This window comes from Tachysurus fulvidraco, chromosome 21 (genome assembly GCF_022655615.1).
Source record: "Tachysurus fulvidraco isolate hzauxx_2018 chromosome 21, HZAU_PFXX_2.0, whole genome shotgun sequence".
Lineage (NCBI taxonomy): Eukaryota > Metazoa > Chordata > Actinopteri > Siluriformes > Bagridae > Tachysurus > Tachysurus fulvidraco.
The window spans coordinates 21,081,375-21,091,374 of NC_062538.1; the positions used below are offsets into that span (position 1 = coordinate 21,081,375).

General features: G+C 43.7%; 1 protein-coding gene across 15 annotated transcripts in view; it reads left to right on the plus strand.

Annotated features, from left to right (window-relative positions):
• Nucleotides 1–8,733, plus strand: part of add1 (adducin 1 (alpha)) — a 39,641-nt gene extending 30,908 nt beyond the window's left edge. For 3 of the 15 annotated variants that reach the window (XM_047805444.1, XM_047805446.1, XM_047805447.1), the window contains 4 exons: nucleotides 1,143–1,299; nucleotides 1,475–1,768; nucleotides 4,651–4,736; nucleotides 8,065–8,733. In XM_047805444.1, the coding sequence (XP_047661400.1) occupies nucleotides 1,143–1,299; nucleotides 1,475–1,768; nucleotides 4,651–4,736; nucleotides 8,065–8,373 (846 nt within the window). In that variant the 3' untranslated portion in view covers nucleotides 8,374–8,733. Of the gene's footprint in view, nucleotides 1–96; nucleotides 181–1,142; nucleotides 1,300–1,474; nucleotides 1,769–4,650; nucleotides 4,737–5,347; nucleotides 5,383–8,064 lie in introns of those variants that run through there. The other 12 variants (XM_027177997.2, XM_027178004.2, XM_027177989.2 and 9 more) reach the window with 9 other exon arrangements.
• Nucleotides 8,734–10,000: the final 1,267 nt, after the last annotated feature.

Here is a 10,000-nt window from a genome sequence, read left to right on the forward strand (position 1 = left end):
TATATGTATGTGTGTGTGTTTGTGGGATAGTGTGTGTGTGTGTATGTTAATTAATGGTGCTGGGTTATGCACTGCTCATAAGGTCTACCATTACAGGATGCTCCTCTGTCTGACTGTTTGGAGTGTATCGATGGCCTTGACCTCTCAGACAGCTATAGTCCTGCTAGGTCTGTTAGAAAGGTACATCCTGCCGAATAACCATCACTCCACTTGCGCCGCTTAAAACCATACACAACATTTCATCTCAGTCGTAACAGTGTCTTGTTTCCACAGTGTACAGAACGCAGGTCGTGTTGCATTTAAAATTGTGATTGAGAAGTATAGTTAATCCTCTCCAAGCTTGTCTTAGTAAAGTTAACATCTTTTTACACCCGGTCACTTCGTGTGTCGTCTCTGATCCGATAGCTGTCTGATCTGTTAAAAGTGTTCCATTTACATCAGGCCACGTAAACGCGTCTCAGCGAATCGGATATCGATCCGATCTTTCTACTCCCGCCCAAAATGCTAATATATTTTACCTCATTTCTGGGGTAATTGAAATGGAACATGCTTTGGTGTATGCGGTTGCCGCAAAAAACGGCACTTACTGTTTGCTGCATTTTCGCTTGCGGCAGCAGCGCATTTTAAGTCCCGACGAGACGCCTGGGTGAAAGATCGGAGCCGGCGCTGGTGAGAAAACATGTTTGTTTCTGGCGCGATGCACGACTCGCGAGTCACCTGCGAGTGATGTACTTCCGTTTGGGAGGAGTTTAGTGCTGACGTATGTGGCTCAAACAACCACGTTCATTTACACCTGTCCAGTTTCATCTGAAACTCGTCCCAGACCACCTCCTGAAGGGGTTCGAACGATCGGATTTATATCCGCCTCGAAAACGTTTCGGAGAGCATTTAGACCTGCTGTTTTTACCATCGGATAGCTATCGGATCACAGAAAACGCAGGAAGTGACCAGTGAAAAATAAGTGTTTTTTTTTGTTGTTGTTATTAAAGTAAAAATTCCACCAACATTTTTAAATCAAAGCTCCCTAGATCTCTGATTATACCACGTTGACCCCGATATCGACACGGTTTGCTGAATGTTTTGGCGAACCTTTGTGTTTAATCAATGCGTATTACTTTGTATGTGGTGTTTTTCACCTACAGGGGGAGCTAGTGACCGCCTCTAAAGCCATTATAGAGAAGGAATATCAGCCTCGAGTGATCGTCACCAAGACCGGACCAAATCCGTTCAATAAGTTCACCGACCAGGAGCTGGAGGAGTACCGTAAAGAGGTGGAGCTCAAACAGAAAGGGCAAGATGGTAAGAATTTTTTGCTTCATTCTAAACAGAGACGTAATGAAGTATTGTTACACGCTTTATCATTTCTATCGTTCCTTTAATAAGTCAAGTTTTGTCCCGGGGCTTATAGTCACAGTACGGTTCAGGTCAGTTCGGTAGCTCCGCAGCATTGGAACAAAACTGTTGTTGCTTTCAGTACAGGTTGATGCACCTGGCAGCTCGCTGGTTTCAGATTCAGGAGGAGACTCCGTTCCTCTTGTGTCCTCAAAGCACAGTTTTGTGGAGAATCAGCTCATGACAGCTCCTTCTTCTTCTTCTGGTGCTGCCCCAGACCCAAGTACAGAACCTGAGGCAGGATCAGGAAGGATCGGTCCTTCTGGTCCTCCGGAATCACCACACAAGGACTTTCACTGTGCTGTTCTGAAAGCCCTCGGTGCCAACACAGACTTGTCTGGGCATGATAAGCCTGAACAAGACAGCCAAGCTAAAGGTAGCCTGGTGTGCCATCTGCCTGCCCTTGCCTGGCATCCATCCTGCCCTCTGTAGACTTGGAATTGTGGGGTTGACTGTGTTTCTGCATCCTTTCCTCGGTTCTTCGTCTTTTTTCTCATGGTGGTACAGTCCAGCAAATCCTGATGGTGCACCTTTTCCTCCTTATCTGGCTCTCAATGTACCTTCCTACTTGCCCATTTTCCTTGTACCCCTTTCTCCTTGCCCATCTTCATGGTACCCTTTCTCCTTACCCACCACCCATTGTCTCCTTATAAATCTCTCAACATACCCGTTCTGTGTCCTCGTCTTGATGTACCCTTTCTATCTTGTATGTCTCCAGGTATACCATCCTCTTGGTGTACACATTGTCTCTCTCCATGTCCATCTCCAATGTTCTCTATCCTCAACTGTCTCACATTATTTTCTCCTTATGCATAGCTTGATCTATTCTTTCACTTCACCCTTCTCAAGTTGAACCCTTTCTTCTTACCCATTCATTCCTAATTCTTGAGTTCTTCTTACCCTGCCCCAGTGTGCCCTCTTTCCCAGTCCTCTGATCGACCCTTCTGCATGCATGTCTCTACCGTACCTTTTCATTCTACCCCCTCTTGATTTAAGGTGTCTTTATTAACCTTCATCTTGTATACCGACTCTCCTTGTCCAGTGTACCCTTTCTTCTTCTTCTTATCTCTTCATGTACCTTTTCTTTTTACCTGTCTCCCTGTGTACCCTTCTTCCAGCATGTCCTGTTCTTCTCATGTACACATTCTTACTTGTCTTCTAATTTACCACACATGCTTGGACAACCTAATGTACTTTACCCATCACTAATGTACACTTTATCCACCTCAAGATCTGCTTTCTCTGCACCCATCTCTTGATGTATCCTTTCTTCTTCTTCGCGGGGAAGGAGGAAGGTTGGAGGGGAGGCGGAGGAGGGGAGGGGAGGAGGAGGAGGAGGAGGAGGGGGAAGGAGGAGGAGAGGAGGAGGGGAGGGGAGGAGGAGGGAGGAGGGGAAGAGGAGGAGGAGAGGGGAAGGGGGAAGGAGGAGAAAGGAGAAAGGGAGGAGGAGGAGGAGGAGGAGGGGGAAGGAGGAGAAAGGAGAAAGGCGGAGGAGGAGGAGGAGGAGGAGGAGGAGGGGAGGCGGAGGAGGAGGAGGGAAAGAGGAGGAAGAGAAAGAAGAAGGAGGATTTTGCGAAGCATGAGGCAGGACGTAGGGGACGGCAGCGGAAGGAGGGGGCACGGCGGAGGAAGGCGACCGGAGGGCGGAGGCAAACATGGAGGAGGCGGAAGAACGAGGCGGAGGGAGGAGGAGGAGGACGGAGAGGCGGAGGGGGAAGGAGGAGGAGAGGAGGTGGAGGAGGAGGAAGAGAAGCGGAGGCGGAAGAGCTAGGAAGGCGAAAGAAGACGGAGGCGGAGGAAGAGGCGGAGGGAGGGGCAGGAAGAGGAAGGAGGGGTAAGGAGTCTTCCTTCTCCCTTCTTCTTCCATCTTTCTGCTTTCTTCTTCTTCTCCTTCTTCTTCTTCTTCTTCTTCTTCTTCTTCTTCTTCTTCTTCCTTTTCCTTCTTCTTCTTCTTCCTTCATCACCACCAGTTCCCACTATTCTCATCTTCTCAATTTACCCTCTCATTCATATCCATCTCTTGATGAACATTCTGTCTTTTGTCTTTTCCCACTCTCTCCTTTCCCAAAACACATTTCACTTGACATCGTTGGTAACGAAAGCTAAGTATGAGCTAAAACGCTTGACGCAAACCAGATCGTGTTAGTTCGTAACACCCTTCCCCCAGTTTTGTGGCTTAACTCTTTCATAAATCCTAAATTAATCTGTGGATCATTTTCCCTGGTGTGGTTTTAATGGCAAAAGTGATTAGTTCATGGACACCTTATTCCTGCTTTAGCTGGGATTCAAGTTTCATCCTGACTGGGATTGTTTCTGGCCTGGAAACGAATAAACTGGGTTTCTCGATTTGTTTGAATGATTCTGCTTTAGGGTAAACGCTAATTGTTAGCTGTGTGTAACTTTGTTTGGTTTTTGTTGCATGAGCTTTACCCTCTAATGCCCCTTTTCCACCGAGGCAGTTCGAGTGCAGGTTCGGAGCCTAATTTAGAACCAGTTCTTTCTGTTTCGACCGCCAAAGCACCGGCTCTGAACCAGGAAAAGTGGTTCTTAAGTAGCACCAAAACGTTGCTGGTCTAGACTTAAGAACCGCTTGCATCAGGAGCTGTGGGCGGGGCTACTGTTAGCGCGTTTGATAATGTACCTTAAGTACACTAATGTTTAATACATTTTCACTTTACCGTGATATGATAAATTATCAGCACACATGATAGTAGGTAGCTACATGCTAAGGCAAAATTTTTTTTGTGTTAACGATAAAATAATGTTATGTACTTTATCGATTACAACCTCCGTTTATACAGATTACACGGACCCGCACGTACACGTTTTATTCGCCGCGTTTGGATGCCGATGTAGGTTCACAAAGTCATGCGCATTAACAGTAAAACGACATCCGCCATTGTTGTTGTGTTTGTGATTGCCGCTGCTGTGCTAACGTTGCTGTGACACGTATACAGTGACGTCACACTCGGCGCTGTGATGTCTCTCTAGCCGGTGGAAAGGCAAACCGGTTCTTAGAAGGTTTGCCAGTGGAACCAACTTTGAACCAGCACTAGCGCTAGCTCTGAACCAGCACCCGGTTCTTTCCGGTGGAAAAGAGGCATAATGTGTGTATCCCCTTTGATTTTTCTGGTCTTTTCAGCAATATGTATATGAGATTATGTTCTTAAGCTTACCACGATGACCCTGAGTATTTTACTGTTGTTTCTTCTATAAGCTCTTGTGTTACTTAAATCCTCTTCCCCCCCCAACCCGTAGATCAACCACAGGAGCCGGAGGAGCTGGGCAAAGGTCCGAGCCCCACCCGTACCCCGCCAAGCACTCCGATTAAACTAGAAGAAGGTACGTTCAACCAGACGTTCATGCTTCCTTATGCATGGATCTCCGTGTGTATTTTTTGGTGTGCCTCAGGGGTTAATGCTACAGTCACGTTTTTTTTATGTCCGAGTATAAACTTTAACAATCTTTTATCAAGTTTTTGCTCATTACTTTGTATGTAATAAGAGAACAAGAGGATCGACGATCTTTATTTATTTATTTTAAAATCATAACTTTTTTTATCCAATTTTCTCGTCCCACCTCTTGGTCTTTATTACTTTGGATTACACCGATACCGCAATTTGCCGCGTTTTTTTATCTAGGAGTTCCTAGCCGAGCCGTTTCGATCTCGAGACAGTCGCGTAAAACTCGGGTGTAATCTAAATCCATTCAATCACTCGAAATATTCCACCGTTCCTCAAACATTTTCTCATCTACTCTCCATCCTCATTTCTCGGGGGTCTTCCCAAGAATGGTGTGTATCCATTCTTTTTTCTCCTGGTGGTCTATTTTTCTTTCTTTTTTTTTTTTTAATCTTTCTTTTAATTTTCATTAACATGGTGGCTGTGATTTTGACTTGCATAGACATTTTTTTCTACTGTGCTTTTTTTCTTCTTCGTGGCTGCCTTACAATCAGGAGACGGAAATGCAAAAGAGTACCTGTTGCCATAGTAAGTACGGTCCCAACTCCAGCTCCCCTTTCACCTCCATGCTTGTTTGTAGCCTTCTTCTTCTCTGCATGCTTTCATTCGGTTTCTTTCCTCTCAGCACTAACCTGTTTGCCGTTCGGGCGTCGCCCTTTGACGTCCTTTCGGTTTTGTTCGCTGGAATCATCTCAGTGCTCTGCTCCTGTCAGTTTTCACTCTCTTTCTCTTTTTCCCTCTCTCTCTATCTATATATATATATATGTCTATATCTCTATATAAATATGTGTATGTGTATACATGTATATGTAGGATGTGCATTTTTGCATTCAAACTGCTTTTAATTGGATTTTTCTGTCTTTCTCAAAATTTGCGACGAGATTAGAGAAATCTAAGGCCATCTTTAAAAATATTTTGGTTTGCAGTAACAGTTAAAAAAAAAAAAACGGGTCGGTTGGTAGGTCTATATATTTTTTGTAAAAAAAAAAAAAAGGTACAATTTTGGTGATGGTGATTACATACTGTAGGTATGATTTTAAACAAATTAGCATATCGTGACGTCACTGACTGGGTCTTCAACCCGTGCCTTCGGGTGCATCGTCGCAAACCTCATACGCAACCGACTAGTTGAAGCGGTGTCGAGCTGTTTTGATGAATTCTTTAGATGTATTATGGCGCCAGAACCCGTACGACTTTGAACGGTGACCGCGAACATTTTGTTTACTGCAGCCGCAGCCATCGTTAACGAGCGCGAACCGTTAACTCTGACAGTGAATGAGAGAGAACGAGACGAAGCGAACGCACAGGCCGTAGTGTGACATCCGGTAACCAATAGTGTAAACATAGATGATGTCACAGGGTTTTTATTTAAAAGAAAGAACGTAGCCTTCGTCTGTATGTAGGCCTAGGCGATTTGTATATTTACGATACTTACTAAAATATAATTATTATTATCTTATTGCTTTTATATTAGTTGTTTGAAGAGTAAAAAAACTTAAAGCAAAGAAAAAAAATCGAGTCTGTCCTAAATTGACGGGGTCAGTGGGGTTACGGCGAACAAGAATATTTTTGGATGGCGTAATGTTAAGAAACCAAAAGCGTCGTTATCAATAACATCTTAATCATCGATAAAAGTCACATTGCACCACCCCGCTGTTGTCGCGGGGGACTACTTTCCTGCGAGTTCTGACGCATACGAATCGTTCCCGCACATCGTTAGCGATGTTGGAGTTACTTCCTGTTATCGTTTGCGTCAATGCAACTATAAACGAACGCATTTCTCCTGGTCTTTGGGCACCGACACTGAAGACTCCTTCCGTAGCGATTATTCATTTCCCTTCGTTGTATAACAAGATATAGTATTAAATACGTTTATAGTGGGGGTTAGATCGGTGCACATTGTGACGGAACCGATAAGGTATTAAAACGGCCGTTATGGAAAACGAATCAACACCTTCTGGGGTGCTGTGCTGTGAAAGGAAGTTCCATGAAGTTCTAGTCGAGGTCTTTATCCCGTTCTGCACTTCTAACATATTGTTATTTCTGCGCTTAAGCACCTGCTGTTGAGAATGAAATCTGATCGGAGTGGCTTGAGGTTATTCCAGTAGCAAAGCTTCCAGACTCTTCCGCTTCCTGGCCCTCTATTAGATTAACAAACGACTCCCAAGTGTTTGTGTGCTGTGTATCAACGTGTTTAGGTTCTTTACACCAGGTAACGTATGATCCGGATTCTCATCTTTCCAGGTACACGGTATTCCTTCCTCCTTTTTATTAATGAAAATAATAATAATAATAATAATAATAATAATAATAATAATAATAATAATAATAAAAGCTGCTTCCTTCTGGCTGAGCAGATTGAAAGCTGTGTTTGATGATGCTGGGTTGAATTTTAGCTGTGCGTGTTTTTGTGTGTGTTTTTGTTTTTGTGTGTGTTTTGAGTGTGTGAGTGTGTGTGGGTGTGTTTGAGTGGGTGTGTGTGTGTGTTTGAGTGTGTGTGTGTGTGTGCATTGATTCAGCAGTGAGTGTGTCACACACATTTGAGGTGTAGTCCTGACGTTAGTGTTTTTGTAGCTCCCTTTATGTTGCTCATTTGCATGACGTTTGCAGTCCAGAATCCAGAATAAAATAATGGAGCTTGGGGAAAGAAACATGTTTATTTATTCAGGGATCTCAGAACAGCGGTGAAATAGTTAATATACAATAATAATAATAATAATAAAAGTAAATACATAACAGAACTATTTACACACATGAAATCTATACGTTCTTCTTGTCTGTAGTCGTCCGTAGTGAAGCACGGTGGTGGTGGTATAAAGCCCAGCAACGTCGCTGTAGGACGTTCAGTGTTTGACTCGTTCCAGAACTTTTGCCCAGATGGTTTTCTGTTCTAATAGTGAGCACTTTTTTTAGCGGTTGTGAATGGAGGGGTTGAACATATACGCAGATGTTTGACACTTCGCTAGCTTATAACATCTGTATAATAACCGTCTCAGTTGTCTGAGCTGCTCGTTATTAAAAATTACATCACGGTAAGATGATGTTCTTTTTCTTTATTTCTTTCTTTGACGCAAACCCAAAGCTGAATTCTGTGTGCTGTGTGCTGTGAGGTTCCTCTTCACCGACCTGCGTTTCATACCAATTATCAACCTGTTTTCTAATACTTCCCCTTCTCTCTTCTCTGTCTATTTTTCCGTCTCTCGTTTCTCTCGCAGATCGGCAGCAGGAGCTGAGCCCTAAAGACGAAAGCGACGCCGCCACTTTAAGACAGACCCTCCCCGACCTGACCCCCGACGAGGCTTCGGAAGCCGCCACCCCCGCCCTCCCTGCAGAAGACCCCGCCCCCTCCGAGCCGGACCCCGCCCCTGCTCACACAGACGGGGAGGAACCCGTCGCCGCCGACGATGCCACAGGCGACGCGGGCAGCGACGAGTCCCCAAACAAATCCCCATCCAAAAAGAAGAAAAAATTCCGCACGCCATCGTTTCTGAAGAAAAACAAAAAGAAGTCCGAGTCCTAGAGAGGAAGAAAACTCCTAGGTGTAAAAAGCCACATGCATCTGGTTCCTTTTCTTGTTTTAATACGTGTTTTTTTTTTTTTTTATATTTTACCTAACCTCTCGTTCACCTATAGCTTGTGAACGTCGTCCATTTAGTTTTTCCTGTTTTTATTTTTTTAAATGTTAAAACGTGTCGTGTGGCTTAATAACGCATGCGTGTCTCCGCCCTACGAATCTTTTAGCAGAGATTTATTTTAACTCCCTGCTTTTGTACGAAAAAAAAAAAAGATTTACCAAGCTTAATTAACCACTAGAATGTATTCGGATTGTATCGCAGTGTATTCAAGTGTCTTTAAGAAAAAATAAATAAATAAAAAAGCAGCACGGTGCTAAAATGTCTATCATATTGATCCGCGTTAAATTTGGCCGTCTTTCAAAGCAGATGTCTGGCTTAACGCTCTGTAGCTGATCGTAATCTACCGCGGTATCCAATCGATGGTTCATCGGAGACTCCGTAACGTTTCGTCTCGGCTTAGGGGAACGTCGAGGAGACGCCGAGGTCTCCGTGATCTAGCTGACGGTAACTCGAAGACGTGCGTAATCGTATAAAAATGTATATACCGTATAACAAACATTCACACTTTTCTCATTATCGTACTTTAATTTCGTAACGTTTAAGATTTATACGCTTTACGTTTTATATTTAATGAAAGAAATCTTCACTAAAGCTACCGATTAACGTTAATGTTTTACGCCTTTGACTCGCAAAATTCTGGAAATTATAAGCAATCTTTTTTTTTTTTCTAAAAAGAAAAAAATCTACTTTAAAGCATTGAAATCCTCAAAAATTTGACCCCTGCTGTAATTTCTTTCACACTACAAAACAAATACTCTTGACCTTAATACTCTTGACTATAAACTGAAATTATATCCATAAAAATATATGTATATAAAACATATATGGGGACACGGTGGCTTAGTAGTTAGCACGTTCGCCTCACACCTCCAGGGTCGGGGGTTCGATTCCCACCTCCGCCTCGTGTGTGTGGAGTTTGCATGTTCTCCCCGTGCCTCGGGGGTTTCCTCCGGGTTCTCCGGTTTCCTCCCCCGGTCCAAAGACATGCATGGTAGGTTGATTGGCATCTCTGGAAAATTGTCCGTAGTGTGTGTGTGTGAATGAGAGTGTGTGTGTGCCCTGTGATGGGTTGCCACTCCATCCAGGGTGTATCCTGCCTCGATGCCCGATAACGCCTGAGATAGAGAGACAGGCTCCCCGTGACCCGAGAAGTTCGGATAAGCGGTAGAAGATGAATGAATGAATGAATGAATGAATATATAAAACATCCCAATTCTTGCATACATCAAGTTAGACGTAGATGCGCTGCTTCGGGAGTCTCCGTAATTTCTATCTCCATCTCTTTCGCTGCCATGTGGCTAATTTTAGCTTGGTGCTAACGGAAAATAGAAAACATTAAAGATTTCATAGTCGCACCGTCATAAACGAAAGCCCACGAAGACGATAATAACGGATTAAAATCAGCTCAGAAAACTACAGCAACACGAACAGGACAAAATAATAAAGTAGAATCGTCTTCATCGTAATATGATGGATTAATTATTCAGACTCTTAAGGCGAGCTGCTACACAT